At 42.7% G+C, this 18,123-nt stretch overlaps 1 protein-coding gene across 3 annotated transcripts in view; it reads left to right on the top strand.

The window, feature by feature from the left end:
• Positions 1–18,123, top strand: part of PARN (poly(A)-specific ribonuclease) — a 251,745-nt gene that overhangs the window by 186,288 nt on the left and 47,334 nt on the right. The window contains exons 1-15 of one of the 3 annotated variants that reach the window (XM_065850999.2): positions 28–112; positions 465–542; positions 1,425–1,504; positions 3,240–3,307; positions 3,402–3,483; positions 4,810–4,870; positions 5,169–5,334; positions 5,569–5,634; positions 7,378–7,416; positions 9,317–9,359; positions 10,020–10,100; positions 12,062–12,118; positions 13,142–13,219; positions 14,389–14,432; positions 14,895–14,937. In XM_065850999.2, coding sequence (XP_065707071.2) covers positions 94–112; positions 465–542; positions 1,425–1,504; positions 3,240–3,307; positions 3,402–3,483; positions 4,810–4,870; positions 5,169–5,334; positions 5,569–5,634; positions 7,378–7,416; positions 9,317–9,359; positions 10,020–10,100; positions 12,062–12,118; positions 13,142–13,219; positions 14,389–14,432; positions 14,895–14,937 — 1,005 coding nt within the window. In that variant the 5' untranslated portion in view covers positions 28–93. Of the gene's footprint in view, positions 1–27; positions 113–464; positions 543–1,424; positions 1,505–3,239; positions 3,308–3,401; positions 3,484–4,809; positions 4,871–5,168; positions 5,335–5,568; positions 5,635–7,377; positions 7,417–9,316; positions 9,360–10,019; positions 10,101–12,061; positions 12,119–13,141; positions 13,220–14,388; positions 14,433–14,894; positions 14,938–18,123 lie in introns of those variants that run through there. The other 2 variants (XM_071815352.1, XM_071815353.1) reach the window with 2 other exon arrangements.

Below are 18,123 nucleotides of genomic sequence, written 5' to 3'. Positions count from 1 at the left end.
AGCCGCCCCGCCCGCCGCCCTGGGGCGCTCACGTAGGCGCTCACGTGCTGCGGGGCGGTTTCCGGAAGCGCTCGGTGGGGCCGGGCGGGCGGGATGGAGGTGACCAGGAGCAGTGAGTGACCGGCCGCCCTGCGCGCGCCGCGGCGGGAGGGGGGGACAGACGCTCCAAGCCGGCGGCGCAGGGGATGCCCCGCTGCCCCAGCTTCCCTTCCCCAGGCTGGCTGCGCGCTCCGGCCTCGGCCACTCTGTCAGGCGCCGAGGGGTCCCCTGAGGGGCGGCGAGGAGCGGGACGCGGCGGGAGGGCCGCTGCCCGGCCCGGGGCTGGAACGCGGCGGGCGGGACTCACCGGCCCCTCCAGCGCCCCGGCCCCGCGCTCCGCGGAGCCCGGGCCGCCCGTGCCCGCCGGAGGCGCGCGGGCCGCAGCCCTCAGCAGCCTCAGGTGTGTTTCACCCCTTTTCCCGCAGATTTTAAGGATAACCTAACCAAAGTGTACGAAGCCATTGAAGAGTCGGACTTCCTGGCCATTGATGGAGAGTTTTCAGGTACAGTCGCACCTGTTTCGTGGTCAGGGGCTGTTGGTGATGTCTGTGGGGTCCCGGGTGCCCCAGTTCGCTCAGGTAGGGGATCTCAGCGTTGGCTTGAAGAAGTTGAAGCTACCACAAAATTATTAAACCGGTTATTATATGTATGATAGCAGGTTTTTGGTCAAGGAAATATACATGTCATATTCAGGCTGCTTCCACTCCCTCCCCACTGTCATCTTGTAACATGGCAATTGATTTTTGGTTGCAGTTTAGGAAAAAAAAACCAGCACCATAACTTTATACATGTAATGAAAGCAAGAGATAAATAAGGGAGACTCTGCAAGTGTTTGGACAGGCAAAGACAGCAGTAAGAACTTTAATGTGTGTGAAATCCACAGGGTTTATGCATCAGAGAAATACCTTAATAAGTGCTTTAGCTTTGGGATACAGACTTTAGTCAACCTTGAAATATAAATGTGATCAGGGTTAGGTTTTATTAGATGGGCTTGTGGAAATATGGGTGCTATGTATTGCTTAAGGTGACCGAGTCCTTCAGTAGATCTGTCGATAGCACTCTTGCCATTTTTAGTTTGACTCTGATCCTGAATTTTGTTGTGAAATCCCTTTGACATTATATTACTGATAGATCCTTCCATGTTACTGTGGTGTTGACTAGGAACCAGAGCAGCAGAGCTCTGCTGCTGGAACGCTACCATTGAATTGAGTGGCTTTTACGCTAAGATGCATGCTTCTATGCAGTAGAAAATCTTTCTCGCGTGAAATAATGTTAACGTGTTCCTTAAGTGAAAATGTTTCTCTTAAATTACCAGTTGTTGCATTTTTTTGCTGTGGCTAATTTTGAAAAGCGTACTCAAAGGAAAATATGTTCTACTTTTTCAGGGATCAGCGACGGGCCTTCTGTTAGTGCATTAACCAATGGCTTTGACACTCCAGAAGACAGGTATCAGAAGCTTAAAAAGGTAAAGTGTTTATCTTGACTAAAATGAAAATGCTGGGGAGAAAGCTTAGAACTTTTTAGGTCAAAATGGAGACAATGTAAGGAAATATGACAGAGGTCTGTAAAATTGAGTTAAGTAGGGCACAAGCACTGTGGAGCGTTGCATTAAACTTGTAGAAGCCGTGGTCAGAATAGACCGGTATCATTCTTCGTGCAAGAGTTAATACAGAAAGGATGTTGAGAGTGTTAAAATTAATCAGTTCAGAGGGTAAGAGAAATTCAGTGGCAAAGAAAGTACCATAGGACTAGCATCCTTCCAAACTATCTCCCCTGCCAGGACTAAAAAAACTAAAAGGCCAGCTACCAACACCACCTCTGCCTCTCTGCAGCAAATAAAACACCTGAAAGAACAGGGTGCTGGAGGATGTTTAAAGAGTCTTGAAAAATAGTCAAATGAGCACAGGAGACAACATGTAGTGTGTGAGAGTCAAAAGGTCAAAGCTGTGATGTGGGCTGTGGGTTTGGTGTTTGGTTTTGACTTTCTGTAAGAAAAATGAATTGGAAAAGAGGAATGCTGAGCATCGCAGCACATGCTGTCTCTTGAAGTGTCCAAGGAGTCAATAGACACTGTTTACTAATATTCTGTTAAGAGACATTGCAGGATGAGGGCATTACTGGGTAGTGCTCCTACTGAGAAACTAGGACAAGAAATGGCAAAAACTGAGGAGAATGCTAAAAAACCACCCCAAACCCTAACAAAAAACAAACAAAAACCACCAAACCAAACCAAAACCCCAACACTAAAGGTGACAGTAAGAAGTACAGCCCAGTCTCTGAAGAGCATCCCACGAGCCAGATGATGCCGTATTCTGTTGACCTGGCTGCGTAGAGGAGTGTTTGACAGCTTCAGGGTAGCTGACAATTCCAGCCCTGCAGGCACAGTCTCTGTTGCTCGTTGTGACATCTGGTGTGTCAGAATCCAGTTCCAAATTCTTTGTTGGCACCTTCGTAAAACTTAATATTTACCAGCTAATAAATTAACTTGAATATTGTTTTAATCTTTATACTCAAAGAGTAAAGGACTAATTTTGCATGTCCTGTTGCCACCTATTGTTTTTTCCCTATGATAGAATTGAATAATCCAATGTGTTCTTAGCATTTAAAATGGATATTTGGCCCTCAGGAGGAATGAGTCTTTCAATGAGACCACAATGCTTATTTTCTCATATACTTGCAGTGCTGTTGAAAACCTTTCCAGTATTGATCCAGCAATTGTGTAATATGAGAGGACGTGATGATAAAGTGCCTAGTGACTGTGCTATCTTATTATCCACTGTTAGCCATGTGGATTAGAAGAATATTCGATGTATTATTGTGTGTATTTGAAAACTGTATGCAGGCAGTGTCATGCGCTGAGGAACGTAAATGAGCATTGAGAAGGAGACTGATGGCTGCTCTGAGTGCAGCATCTCTTGTGTGATCAACAGGTGCAGAGAGATCCCTTGGTTCTTATCTTTTAGGGAGTGGAAATGCATACTACAAATCATCTTTGGGCAATAGTAAGATGTGGATGAAAACTAGCTGAAAAACTCTGGTGTATTTACTTCAAAATTACCAACAGAACATCGTTGGTTAAGAAGATTCAGATGTGCTTAATTTTGAAATGGAAAGAAATCATATTTATTGTGGCTGCACCCCAGTTGTCTTTGCATTTGCGTGATTTTTATTCTCATGCAAAATTTTCCTTTTCTTTCCAGCATTCCATGGATTTTTTGCTCTTTCAGTTTGGCCTTTGCACTTTTAAATATGATCACACAGAAGAAAAGTATGTTATTCTCTTATTCCTTGTTTTCTTAATTGAGGAATTTATGAAGTAATATTGATAAGCTGAGTTGACATGAAACTCATCTTTTTTACAGGTATATAATGAAGTCATTTAATTTCTATATTTTCCCAAAACCCTTTAATAGAAGTTCACCAGATGTCAAGTTTGTCTGTCAGGTGAGTAGAAAAACAAGTTGGATTTTGTTTGGTTAAAGTATACCTGCAGCAGCCTTCTAAAAAATATTACTGTATCAAAACTAGCGTGGTCAGCAGGACAAGGGCAGTGATCCTTCCCCTGGACTCTGCATTGGGGAGGCCACACCTGGAGTATTGTGTTCAGTTCTGGGCCCCTCAGGTCAGGAAAGAGATTGAAGTGCTGGAGTGGGTCCAGAGAAGAGCAACAAGACTGGGGAAGGGACTTGAACACAAGCCCTATGGGGAGAGGCTGAGGGAGCTGGGCTTGTTCAGTCGGGAGAAGAGGAGGCTTAGAGGTGAGCTCAGCACTCTCTAGAACGACCTGAAGGGCAGTTCTAGCCAGGGGGGGATTGGGCTCTTCTCCCAGGCAGTCAGCAATAGGACAAGGGGGCATGGGCTTCAACTCTGCCAGGAGAAATTGAGGCTGGAGATGAGAAAGCAATTCTGTGCAGAGAGAGTGGTCAGCATTGGAATGGCTGCCCAGGGAGGTGCTGGACTCACCGGCCCTGGAGGTTTGTAAACTGAGATTGGCCATGGCACTGAGTGCCATGATCTGGTGAATGGACTGGAGTTGGACCAAGGGTTGGACTGGATGAGCTCTGAGGGCTTTTCCAACCCAGTCTATTCTGTGATTCTGTGATACCAGGAAAACTCTACATCATTGTAGAGGGAGAAGTGGTTGGTTCTTTTAACAGCTTAAAAGGCAAATAAACTTAAGTTTTGTTGTGGTTTGGGTTTTTTGTCTGTGGGTTTGTTTGTTTGTTTTCTTATAGAAGAAAGTTAAGAGCAATCCCAAAAAATGAGCTTTGACTTCAGTTTTCAGCTCATGTTACACATTACTTTGTGTGGTTTCTGGAATTGGAGATAATATTCCAAACCTGTCAAGATGATTCTATTTTTTTTTTTCTGGTTCCTTTCTTGTCTGACTTCTTGCTCCCTTGCTTTTTTCTCTTTGATGTTCTGCTTATCTCCCTTTCACCGCTTCTCAGACTATTGGCAGCATTTTTTGGTCTCGGATTTGTTCTCCTGAACCACATTTTGCTTTCTGTAGTTTTCTCTCTCCACATAGCTCGTTCTTTCATCTTTATCAGTTTAGTGCATTTATTGTTCTTTTGCTTTATGCAAGTTGAAAATGAATTGTGAAAGTAGCATAGGCTAAACTTGCTGTGGCTTCTTTAGGGTCACAAACTTGATTGTGCTTGATATTGGACTTAGTATAATTTCTTAAGAAGTATAAAAATAACTGAATTGTTATTTTAATGCCCCAGATACTTGTGCCAATTGTAAAGCTATTTTCATTTGTTGCAGAGTTCAAGTATAGATTTTTTAGCAAACCAAGGATTTGATTTTAATAAAGTTTTTCGCACTGGTGAGTTGTTTTGGTTTTCTTTCTTTCAATGTCTGCAAAATTTATGATGACATCTTTCTTCATAGAAAATGAAAGAAGAAAAAGGCAGCCGTTCATGATACTCTCTTAATGCATAATGTAGCACTTAGAATTGCTCTTATCTAATTTACAATTGGGCTGGTAGTTACTCCTTGATTTTGAGACTTCAGGGGTGTAACACTGGCAAGTGTTTGGTTAGTAATAAGTCTTTGCTAAATCATGTATCTCTAATTTGTCTCTAATTATGATGAGATTTTAATTTTTTTTTTTTTTAAATTAGGAATTCCATATTTAAATCAGGAGGAGGAAAGACAGCTAAGGGAACAGCTCGATGAGAAACGTTCTCAGGCCAATGGCGCAGGATCTCTGTCATACATTTCTCCTAATGCCACAAAGTGTCCTGTAACAATTCCTGAAGATCAGAAGAAATTCATTGAGAAAGTGGTGTAAGTGAAATCATTTAATATCCTTGGAAGATGTTGAAACTAAAACGTAAGCAACAGATACATGTTCGTGTGTCAAAGCTATTTTCAGTAGCTAAGCTATTTTTATTAGTTCACTAGTAGTGCAATAATTATCTTTTTGTTTGTTATGGGGTGTATTCTTGTCTTTTGGGGAGAGCTCTAAACATTGTAAAAACAAAATAGTAGATATAGAAGCAAATAATCTATTTCTTCCAGGGAACAGATTGAAGACTTATTAAAGAATGAAGAAAATGAAAGTTTGGAACTGGAACCATGTACAGGGTCAGTTTCTGAAATTACATCTAAAATATTATTTATTTTGGTCACATAGAATTAGGGGAATGATGAAGAAGATGATCTTTACTGGGGTTCAGTGTAGAAAAATCTACATTTGACTGGTCTCCGAAGGATGAGGAAATGTGGTAATTTATATGGATGTCATGCTCTGCTTTATGAGTGTGACAGAATGCAAACCCCTCTCTCTGCCCCTCCCTTCCTTCAATATGGAAGGAGCAGACACATCTCCCTCTCTCTCTGCTGTTTGAGGCTGACAGCTTCTTCTGTTTGGCCCCAGAGCCTCTGGCCAGGACCGTTAGGAGAAGGGAGCACCGAGGGGCCAGGGAGCCGCTGGGCACCCGCGGTGAGTGTGGGGATGTTTGGAAGCTTCAGGGGCACCCACAGTCAGTGTGGGGGTGCAGAGAAGCTTCTGGAATGCCCACAGTCAGATCTGATCAGGCTATAAAACGGGATTCTCGTCGAGACTCCGCCCCTTGCGCGGATCTCTTGGAGTTCCGAGCTGAGCCGCTGCCGCCAGGAGCCACTGCCCCCCCCCCGGGACCGAGACTCCGCTTGCCTTGCGCCACGGGTGGGAGTAAATTAACCCTCGCAGGATTGCACGTGTATCCGCTTTCCGTGCACATTTGCACGTGTATTTACACTTCCCGTGCACATTTGCACGTGTACTCTCCATGTTCAATACGAGCACGTGTATAAATTAATCCTCACAGAATCACGAGTGTATTTTCCTCCTGTGCTTCCACATAAGCACGTGTAATATTCCGTGCACATTTGCACGTGTATTTCTCCTCACAGGATTGTGAGCGTATTATAAATTTACCCTCGCAGAATCGCGAGTGTACACTTTCCGTACTCACTACGAGTACGTGTATCCCTTTGAAATAACCCCACACCGTGTTCATGCAGTGTGGACTCTTCCCGGACTCAGGGACGGCTCCGGCATTGTTTTGGTGAAGCCACGTGCATGCACTCTGTGGACCTCCTGTTGGATTAGTTGCTGCCCCTTCATAATTTTCCTCAACCGATATCCGAACCTGTATTCAAGTCACTTTTGGAGTGCTAAACCCTGTTTCTCACTGGTTTAATACAAGTTGTTTTGGACCCTGTTGTCCCTTAAATGGACCTCGGGATGCGTCCGTGACAATGAGCCATAATGGCTGCATGTGGTGACAACATATTTAAGTGTAGCCTAGAAGTGTCTTGCAGATGTGAGCTTCCTTTTGCTATTTTTCCATAAGCCCTGGATGTGCGTTTTATAAACAAATTTCTCAAACCTATTGAGCTATGGGTTATTCGTAGTTGACACTGTGTATCGAAACTGTTTGTAGTGGGTTTCCTTCCCAAAGTCTATTTAGCTTTGGAGCCCAGATGTTTGGAGAGTGTGGTTATTTCAAAAATTAAAAAATAATTTAGAAATACTAGAACATTGTGAAGCTGAGGGTGAGGTAACATCACTGTGTCTATATTCAGTAATCATGACTACAGAATATTTGCTTATGAGAAGACAGGTGGGTAACTGCACAGAATAGTGTAAATGCCTTTACAGCTTGGCAGCTGAACATCAGAATTCAGTAAAACCCCTCAAAGCCGGTAGGTTCTGGTAGCAGTGACTTGTGCTTTTAAAATCGTTCTACAAATGACCGTGGAACGGGCTTTAACTGAACACTGTTACTTTGAAACACTTACATAAGAGGAGTATTAGTAACACAACTGTCTTTTGATTTTTAGATTTCAGAGGAAATTAATTTATCAGACGCTGAGCTGGAAGTAAGTTACTGGTAATGCTGCCTTACTGTGTATTGTTAGTAATTCAGATAAGAAATCTGGGTAAGATCTGATCTACTTATCCTCAGAGGTGGTTGATTTAGACTATATTTTTCCTTTAAGAGAATACTTTTATAATGATCTGAAGATAAATTGTGTTAGACTGGTTTGTGATGATTCATTTGAACATTTTAAAGCTTCGCATTTACTTAACCATTCCTATGTAAATACTGTGAATAGCACAGCGCGGCCTAGAATTATGTAACAAACGCAGCCCGACCGGGTTTCAGTGAACAGAAGGTGCATGTGCTGATGCAGATTGTGGGCTGTACTTGAAAAACTACGCGTTCTATGGTAGGTACTGGTATGTGTAGAGTTTTCTGTTAGATACCAGGGATAAGCATTTCTGATGGCTTAGAAGTCCTAATTCTAGCAGTGATTCTCATCTCCTTTCTTGGCTTACTATATCCCTTATCTTTGCCTAAACACATCCTTTAAGGCCTTAGGCGAGGCTGTAAGGCTGTGCAGGTGAGAGTTTCATTGTTCTGGCTGCACTAGGGAAGTGTGGAAAATACAATGGAAATCTTTTTTTGTACGCTTAGTGAATTCAGTGTTACAACAACATCTGGCACTTTGTTGCTTACGCTGGAAGTGACTAAAGTAAAGCTTCTCCCTTTAAAATGGGATCTCAAGGAGCAAGCTTGAGAACTAAGCTCAAAAATGGAAAGGTGTTCTCAAGAATTTTTCTGTGTGGATTTTTCAATATATTTATAGAATATCTGTAGCTTCCACTAACACACAGGGTTATGTTTGTCTGACACTTGTGTCTTCTCTCAGAGAGTGAAGACAGAAGAATGTGCTCGTGAATTGTATTATTTTACCATATAGCTGTGTTGGTTGATGTGTGTACAGCTGTGTACATGGGTGTGCAGACTGGGGAGGGAAAGCAAAGTTGTGAAGTTAGCGTGGAGAAAACAGTGCGGTTATTGATTGCTCCTGTGTCCCGAACCCTTTGCAGGTCATTTTCTTTATTTAAGTGTTGTTTTTTGGTGTATCCAAGGTCTGTGACGTGAAAACTTGAAAGTGAGATCTGGGTTCCAAACTGTGTGAGAAGTCAGGGTGGAGAGGGCACAATAGTTCTCTTACTATTGTATGTGTTCTCTAGTCCTAGTTTTAGTAGTAGCCAGGCAAAGGAAACATGCTGGCTCTGTGGTGGTTATATAATTTGGGTTAGTTTATTTTAATAGGAAGATCAGATTAATATCCACTTGGTAAGCAGTGAAGGACAATATTCTCTGACCTTGCTATTGGTGGGGTGCTCTGTGGCTCTGGGTATGGTGGTACCTTGGTAATTAAATGTGATTGTGGCAGATTGATGGAACCCTGTAGTGGAGGTAACAACATTTGTATTAATATTTCCTATTAGAACGTACTGTTAGCAGGAAGTTTAGGGTTGTTTATAAATCATACAATAAGAGATTTAAAAGGCATGTAGACACCAAAGAAACTGTCTTGTGGCTGCAGGTAAATGAGAGCTTTCTCACCTGAGTTTTGGTTTTTTTGAACACAGAGATTATAGATTGTGGATGAAATATCTATATCACATTTGCTTAATATTACTAAAATGTAGTTACGTGTTCCATAGCAATAGGATGGGAAATTGCATAAGAAAATGCATTTTAGTGTCAGTCACCATTAGGTAGCGTAAGGAGGCCAATTTAACTAGACTACTGCTTCAAATTTTCCATCATTTTAAATTAAAAGGAGCTTTTAATAGTTCTTTTGCACCTAAGACTTCTAGTAATATTGAGACGTGAAACTACCTACCCGCTGTTGTGGCTTCAATGTGCTAAATGTCAAATTAATAACTAATTGTATTTACTTTTCATTTGTTTTGATGCAGATATCCAAAAGGTATCCACGTTGAAACTCTCGAGTCAGATAAGGTAACTAGGCATGTTGCTGCCTGTAACACTTGTTCTGTTTAAAGGGAATTGTATTTCTCAATTTTACCAGCTCTCCTAACTTTGAGATCTAACTTGAGCTTTGTTTTGAAAAATGCAAAAAAATTAAACAGAATACAATGTACTAGTTTCTAAACATTAAATCTGACCAACATATGAAGTGTAAGCATGTATTTGTGTGGCTTAATATTTTTTTTAAAGGATACTAAAGGTTATTTTAAAGTGTATTGGATCTGACATTGAGTCTCGGTGGAAAGTCAGTCTCTTGATGAAAAGCAGATCTTGATCTTAGAGGAAAATAGTGTCATTACCTGCTGTATCCTCACATCCCAGCACAAATCTCTGCTTCAAAAGGGATTTGCAATCCATTATTTACAAGGACGCACTGATAACCTTTCCTCAGAAGTAAAAAGTGGATTTAGTAGAAGTTAGGTTTGGATGATCTAATAGCGCTTTCTAAAGGAGGGGTATGGGAGTGGGTGATGAAGTGGTGCTTACAATAGAAACAAGTCGTGTTGCCGGGTAACTGCTGTCAAGCTATGACTTAACTTTCTTTACAATGTACATTTACAGAAACTTGCAGTGGTCTTAAACATGAACTTCTCAGAGTCATTCCTCAAACTATACATTTTTGATTTTTAGAAGGAGAGATACATTGTTATTAGCAAAGTAAATGAAGAAGAACGAAAAAGAAGAGAACAGCAGAAACAAGAAAAAGAACAGGTAAAAAGCTCCATCTCATTAGTTTATGTGAAAGAGGGAGGGGGAGAATCCATGACTTAGTCAGCTCTGCAAAATTGTGCCATAGGCTTTGGGAGTAATTCCCTGTTGTTTGGTTGTGACCGTCGTCTGAAATTTATCCTACACATTCTACCAGCTGACTTAGGCTTTGCAATAGAGCAAGAACAGCTGCAAGAAACTCTACAAAATGTTAAAGAAGGAGTAATTGTAGAGTACTTCACCAATATCCTGAAGCAGTGAGTTCCTCAGTATATGAACCTGCCCTCTGAGAAGCATGGCCTAGTAATAGCAAACGTCAGCCGGTTGCATTTCTTAGTGCTGTATAACAACAGTCAGTGCAAAAAAAGTCTTGCAGAAATTCTCGAGCAGGTTTTCATGTTATTTGGATTCACAAACTGTACTTGGAGTAGTTTGTTACAAAACTTGCTTGTCTGAGTTAAAACCTCCGGTACAATTAATAGGTCTTTGACTTTTCTTGTTGGAGACACGCTGCACATGAATACTGAGAGTCAGTCTGGTGTATTCAGGCACACTCAGCATTGTTGATGGGACTTGGTATTTTTGCTTGCTGAGCCCGACCCAAGTTTCCGGCAGCCGTAAGATGTGAATTGTGGGAATTCTTGATCCCGCTCTTGGGATTTGTGCTTACGTGTTTCAAGATAAAGTCAACTCAGGTGCAGCAAATCATACTTGCATGCAGGTCCTCTTGAGAAGGAAGGAGATACCAACAGAGACCTCAATTAACGTGATATCTCTTTTTCCGAAAGGCAAGTTAGGGACAATTTGTTACTACAGTAGATTTTTGTGAAGGAATCTATAGGTGTGTTATTCGCTCTGAGTAGCGTCCTTCAGAGCTGAACTAATTTCACTTCTGGTTGAATAAAGACAAATAATGCAAGACAGAAATTACTTCCCTAGACCTGAAAAAGAAAAATCTGTTAAATTCTTTAAGTGAAACTAAAATACATGCTGTGGTCAGGTCTCCCCAAACAAATCTGAGTTAGTTTAAAATGTGTCACTCCTCTTATGTAATATTGTAGTTGTATAATCTTTCTTCTTATTTTTATTTCTATAAATAGTGAAGAATCTTTCTTCCCCAATCTCAATGTTAACATAAAAATACAATCTGATTTAGTAGAAATAACAATCAGGATTCAACTTATTGCATCTTACGACAATTCATGTATAAAATGTGGCTGAAGTTACGTACTTTACTGTCTTCTGGAGCGGTGTGCAGTCTGATAGCTGCTGAGCACTGTTTCAGATGTTGTACTGACAGCAAACTGCAGGCAGCTGTGTTGGTCTGGTTGGGGTCACTTTCCTCGTAGCAGCCCAGATGTTCCTGTGCTTTGCATTTGTGGCTAAAGCAGTGTCGATACCACGACGGCGTGCTGGCTGCTGCTGAGCAGGGCTTGCACAATGTCTCTCTTCCACCCTCTCCTAAAAACAAATGCACTGGGCAGTGGGCAAGAGGCTGGGGGAGCTGTTCTGGAGTTCGTCATCCCAAGGAGCCTTTAAACACATTGGGGAGGTGCGGAATGTATTCCTCTTTTTGCTTTGCTTGTGCTCTCAGCTTTTACTTTTCTTACTAAACTGTCATTATACTGATCCACGAATCCTTTTTTCCTGCCTGATCCCCAGGAAAGGGTAGTGAGCAAAAGGCAAGGTGGGTGTTTGACTTTTGGCCAGGGTCAAGCCACCACAGTAGCCTGCAACTCGTTCTGCTTTACAGTGAGCTAGGGCTACTTTTAAACTGGAATTCTGTCAGCAGGACCCTGCTTTGACCTCCTGTATCTTCAAAATATTGACATTTCCTCTGTGGTCTGTTCTTGGTTATGCCTGAGAAGCAGTTTGAACCAAACTGGTGTGTCCGCCAGTTCGCGAGTGCAGTTTTGACAGTATTTGGATTTATATTTCACTAATGTCAGAATCTTTGCTTACAGGAAGAATTGAATGATGCAGTAGGATTTTCCAGAGTCATTCATGCCATTGCTAATTCTGTAAGTTAAAATGATTTTTAACGTACCGTTGGTTATAAGAAAGAAATATAATTTAAAGAAAGAATTGTTTTGCTGTTAGATTTTGGGAGAAGATGAAATACAGGTTGAAGTGGCTTTTTGTTGTTGATGTTGCTTCATGTTTTACAATGGTTGAGCATGGTAAGTTAAGTAAGCTCTTAAAATAATGGCATGAACAGCCTCGTTATCTGTAAGAGTCAAGAATACCAATCTCTTAGGGCTCTTAATAAGGTTCTCTTAAGTAACTAAGCTTTGAGGCCTTTTCCTCTCTTCCCCAAAAGAGTTGTTTGTGTGTGTGTGTGTTTGTTTTTTTTTTCCTAGCAGTTAAAGACTTAATGAGAGAAGAGCATTTGGTTCTCCTATTCTTACATGGTTTGAAATAAGCTATAGTTTGATGTCCCCTTCAGCTCAATTATTTTCAGGTAGTTGTTACAGTCTGCTGATTAGGGAAAAAAACCAAAAGTATGTGTATTGTTTTCTTTAGAGAATGGAGAGTGTAGGGAAGCAGAAAAGGTTGTCATGTCAAATGAATCAAAATTAACATTTAAAAAATGTATGGTCTATTTCAAGGAGGCACTTGATTGTACATCACCTGGCATGAAAGGTTCTGCGCTGTGAGATGCAGTGTCATGCCCCTCATAAATATTGTTGATTATAACCATAAAGAATATATTGTGAGTTCTTGTACAAATTGTAAAATAAAAGGTAGCGGACTGAGAAATCACTCGGCTTCAGTCTGAAATAGATTCCATTTGGGTACCAAGCTGTGAGTAGCTGTTCCAGTGCATCTTCTCAACATTTCAAGCTGCTGCTGAAGCTGTGATGAGTGGTGGGGCAGAGGAAAAGGAGCCGCTGCTCGGAGAGGATGGAGCAGCGTGGGGAGGCAGGGAGCGAGTGGGGAGGTTTGATCTGTGTGTGTTCCCCGCTGCCCTCTGCTCACCTCCCGGACAGGAACTTTCATCTCTCTGCTGGAAATGTAACTAATGTTCCGTGTTCTGTTCACAGGGCAAGCTTGTTATTGGGCACAACATGCTCCTGGATGTTATGCATACCATACACCAGTTCTATTGTCCCCTACCTGATGTAAGTAATCTTCTGAGTGTTCAGATGATGAAACAAATGCCTTAATGTATTTGTCTTTAGTCCTGTCTCAAAACTCTCTTGTGAATGGAAGCGTATGACGGTCTATTAAGAACAACAGAAAAGTATTTTAGAAAGAACACTTGTTACTTCTGGGCTACTGCCTTACTTTCCTCATGTAGAAAGCTTAGTTGGATTGAATTCTTCTCCTTTACATTTTTAAAGTGTTCAAATTAAATGTTGTAATTGAATTGTGGTTTCTGTACATGTCTATTGGTCCTTCAGAACATTCCTGGATAATGGCAGATAAATTTAACCGATTTACTTGTTAAGATACTGGTTTGGAGCTTCAGCATTATTGTGTGGTATTTTTCCCCTTGTAATTAACGAAGTGGGAATACATGTGTTTGTATAATATAGTACAATTAACAGAATGATAAGGAATTTCGTAGCAGGATGGTGGTCATTGGGGTGAAGAGGTGGAATGTCTGAACGAGCACACTTTCCTGACAGTAGCAGGGCACTCTGACAGTTCATGGCTGCAATAGTATAACAAGTTAAACTAAGCAATGATTTGGCACTGAGGATGTTGTCTGAAGAAGCCGGAGGTCTCATGGGAAGGATGGCCTCCGTGATGGCTGGATTACTTGCAATCCTCATGGGTTTGTGGGTGTTGTGGGGAAGACTTGAATACGAAATGGGAGAAAGACGTTAGGGACCTGTTCGGACGGCGTTGGGATGTCAGCAGTTGTCCGTTGTGCCCGTGCTTCTGACACCTGGACGATCTGAGCCCGTAGTCAGTCAGCTGTCCACCAGGGCTGCTTATGTTCCTTTGGCACCTTAAATGCTGGGAATGTGTAGGTAAAACCGTTAACGCAGCTGGAATTAGAAATAGTTTGGGTTATATGATGGGGTAGGGAGCTGGAGGTGCTAGACCACTTCTCTTACAAATCACAGACCAATCAGGACTAATTAGTCTGTAGTTCTGTGTAATTGCGGGTGGCATTCATGGTAATGCTGACAAATACATCTCTAGTGAGGTGAGAATTGAGTTGCTGTGTGAGAATTTTAGAAGGTGATTGGATAAATGTAGCTATTCCTATTCTATCATCCCGAGATTGATAAGCAGTTAACTTACTTGGATTTTATTTTCTGGTTTCATGTTGAATTAGGACCTCAGTGAGTTCAAGGAACTAACATCATGTGTCTTTCCCCGGTAAGTTCTTAGCTCAAACTTTCAACTGTTTTAATATTGTTTTAGCAAGCCGGTATTATTTGTCCTAGTCCTGTAAGCTCACTGTTATTGGAAATAAAATGAGAAACAACTTAGATAATGATAGTTTTTAGAGTATTCTGTAGCGTCTCTTTTTCAGAAGAGCAATGTTATTGTTCTGCTTCTTGGCAAAAGATGCAGCTTTGCTACTCTTGTTTTTGGCATCATGTTTTGAATCTGCACTACATTTGGAATGAAATTTATTTACTACTTATTGTTTGCATTTCTTGCCATTGCTTAGTTGCTGTGGAACAAAGCCAAGGAGTGCTTGGGCTGCTCTAAGATCCCAGAGCAATTTTTTGGTAGGGTGAAACTGCTTTTCCCAGCTGATACACTAAAACATTTTTGAGCATTTGGCAAAATGGACATTCTTGCATTTCAACTTATTTAGATCTTTGTTTCTAGGCTGTTGGATACTAAACTGATGGCAAGTACGCAACCTTTTAAGGTAAAGTAATATAATATTATAGAATGATTAGGAGATAGTTTGCATGAAGTGTATATTGAAACAAACTAGGTTTTTTGGAGAAAAATATCTAACAGTGTTTTCTGTGATGTTCCTTTTTTGTAAAGGAATGATTTTTCTTAACCCCTTATCTGAACTTACAAAATTTTTAGAATAAAGATGTTCAGTTTTGTACAAGTGATTTTTATGCTTGTTGCAGTTTTAAGGTAACTTAGCAGCTTTGAATTCCCAAATGTGAACAGTTTCTCAGGTTTTTGCTGCTTAAAATGTGATTAGCAGATTTTTTTTTCGGTCTTTTAAGTTATCACAAGACTACATCTCTCCTCAGGAGGAAACAAAAAGTGTTATTCATGAAGAAACAGGACCTGGAAGCGACTTGTAGAGTCAAAACTTTAGAATACTGGGAATGCTGACTTAGATTCGTTTAGGAAAAGATGCTTGAACATCATGCTGAGGTTCTGTTGCATCCTGCTGTTTAGTGTAGAGAAAAACCAACAGGTTTCTCTTAAAACCTCTTGTAACATGAGTTCTGTTCTTCCAAAGAAGTGTTGAGATCAGTGATCGTACTCGTGCTTTCCTGTGTGCCTTTGGAATGAGTTAATTAAAAGACATGCTGATGAAGCATCGACAAAATCGACAGCCCTTGTTCTTGTGGGTGACTTTAACCTGCCGGATACCTGCTGGGAGCTCAGTGCTGCACACAAGAGGCAGTCTAGGACTTGCCTAGAGTGTATAGAGGACAATTTCCTTCATCGGCTGGTAAATGAGCCTACCAGGGGTAAGGCCCCGCTAGACCTACTGTTCACAAACAGAGAAGGGCTGGTGGGAGATGTAGTGGTTGGAGGCTGCCTGGGGCATAGCGACCATGAAATAATAGAGTGTTCAATACTCAGAGACGCAAGGAGAACCATTAATAAAACCTCTACACTGAACTTGCGGAGGGCAGATCTTTGCCTATTCAGAAGCCTAGTTCAGAGCATACCCTGGGAAACAATGCTTAAAAACATGGGGGGCCAGGAGGGTTGGACGTGCTTCAGGCAGGAGGTTTTGAGTGCACAGGAACAGGCTGTACCAGTGTGCCGAAAGACTGGCCGGCAGGGGAGACAACCGGCTTGGCTAAACAGGGAGATTCTGAAGGAAATCAGAAATAAAAAGAGTTTAGCGACTGTGGAAAAAAGAATTTATGAAAATAGCTAGATCATGCAGAAAAAAGATCAGGGAAACACAAGTGCAATTTGAAGTTAATTTGGCCAGTTCTGTTAGGGATAATAAAAAGTTCTTCTTTAAATAGGTTAATAACTAAGGGAGGGGCAAGGAAAACCTCCATTCTCTGTTGGACTTTGAGAGAAATATAGTTAACAAAGATGAGGAGAAAGCTGAGGTACTTAATGCCTACTTTGCCTCAGTTTTTACCAGTAAGACAGGTGGCCCTCAGGACAACCAGCCTCTGGAGGTGGTTGACAGAGATAGGAAGCCAAATAGCCCCCTTGTATTCCAGGAGGAAATAGTTGGTGACTTACTGAGCCATCTGGATCCTCACAAGTCTATGGGACCAGCCGGGATCCATCCTAGGGTGGTGAGGGAGCTAGCGGAAGAGCTCGCCAAGCCGCTCTCCATCTTCCAACAGCCCTGGCTCACTGGGAAGGTCCCATACGATTGGAAATTGGCAAATGTTACCCAATCCACAAAAAGGGCTGCAAAGCTCACCCTGGCAACTCCAGGCCTGTCAGCCTGACCTCGGTTCCTGGCAGGGTTATGGAGCAAATCATTCTGAATGCGATCACACAGCACCTTCAGGATGGACAAGGGATCGGACCGAGCCAGCATGGGTTTAGGAGGGGCAGGTCCTGTCTGACCAACCTGATCTCCTTTTGCGATCAGGTGACCCAGCTGGTGGATGAGGGGAAAGCTGTAGATGTGGTCTATCTAGACTTCAGCAAAGCCTTTGACACTGTCTCCCATCATATACTCCTGCAAAAGCTGGCAGCCCATGGCTTGGACAAGTGCACTCTCTGCTGGGTTAAGAACTGGCTGGAGGGCCGGGCCCAGAGAGTGCTGGTGAATGGGGCTGCATGCAGCTGGCGGCCAGTCACTAGTGGTGTCCCCAGGGTCAGTGTTGGGTCCAGTCCTGTTCAGCATCTTGATTGATGATTTAGATGAGGGATTGAGACCATCATCAGCAAATTTGCTGATGACACCAAGTTGGGAGGGAGTGTGGAGCTGCTCGAAGGCAGGAGGGCTCTGCAGAGGGATCTGGACAGACTGGAAAAATGGGCCGATTCCAGTGGGCTGAAGTTCACCAAGGCCAAGTGCCGGGTCCTGCACTTTGGCCACAACAACCCCCTGCAGCGCTCCAGGCTGGCACAGAGTGGCTGGAGAGCAGTCAGGCAGAAAGGGACCTGGGGGGACTAATGGACAGGAAGCTCAACAGGAGCCAACAGTGTGCCCAGGTGGCCAAGAAGGCCAATGGTGTCCTGTCCTGTATCCAAACCAGCGTGGTCAGCAGGACAAGGGCAGTGATCCTTCCCCTGTGCTCTGCATTGGGTAGGCCACACCTGGAGTATTGTGTTCAGTTCTGGGCCCCTCAGGTCAGGAAAGAGATTGAAGTGCTGGAGTGGGTCCAGAGAAGAGCAACAAGACTGGGGAAGGGACTTGAACACAAGCCCTGTGGGGAGAGGCTGAGGGAGCTGGGCTTGTTCAGTCTGGAGCAGAGGAGGCTTAGAGGTGAGCTCAGCACTCTCTAGAACGACCTGAAGGGCAGTTTTAGCCAGGGGGGATTGGGCTCTTCTCCCAGGCAGTCAGCAATAGGACAAGGGGGCATGGGCTTCAACTCTGCCAGGGGAAATTGAGGCTGGAGATGAGAAAGCAATTCTGTGCAGAGAGAGTGGTCAGCATTGGAATGGCTGCCCAGGGAGGTGCTGGACTCAGCGGCCCTGGAGGTTTGTAAACTGAGATTGGCCATGGCACTGAGTGCCATGATCTGGTCAATGGACTGGAGTTGGACCAAGGGTTGGACTGGATGATCTCTGAGGGCTTTTCCAACCCAGTCGATTCTGTGGTTCTGTGAAGCAGCATGTCTGTCTGCACCTCTCTGACTTCAGAGCATTGCATAGCACAAGATCTCATTAAAATGTACTTGGTAGATATTTCCAGGTTTGTCTTACATAG

Source organism: Patagioenas fasciata, chromosome 15 (genome assembly GCF_037038585.1).
Source record: "Patagioenas fasciata isolate bPatFas1 chromosome 15, bPatFas1.hap1, whole genome shotgun sequence".
Lineage (NCBI taxonomy): Eukaryota > Metazoa > Chordata > Aves > Columbiformes > Columbidae > Patagioenas > Patagioenas fasciata.
Note: the sequence above shows the minus strand (reverse complement) of the source record. Positions and strands in the feature narration are given on the sequence as shown.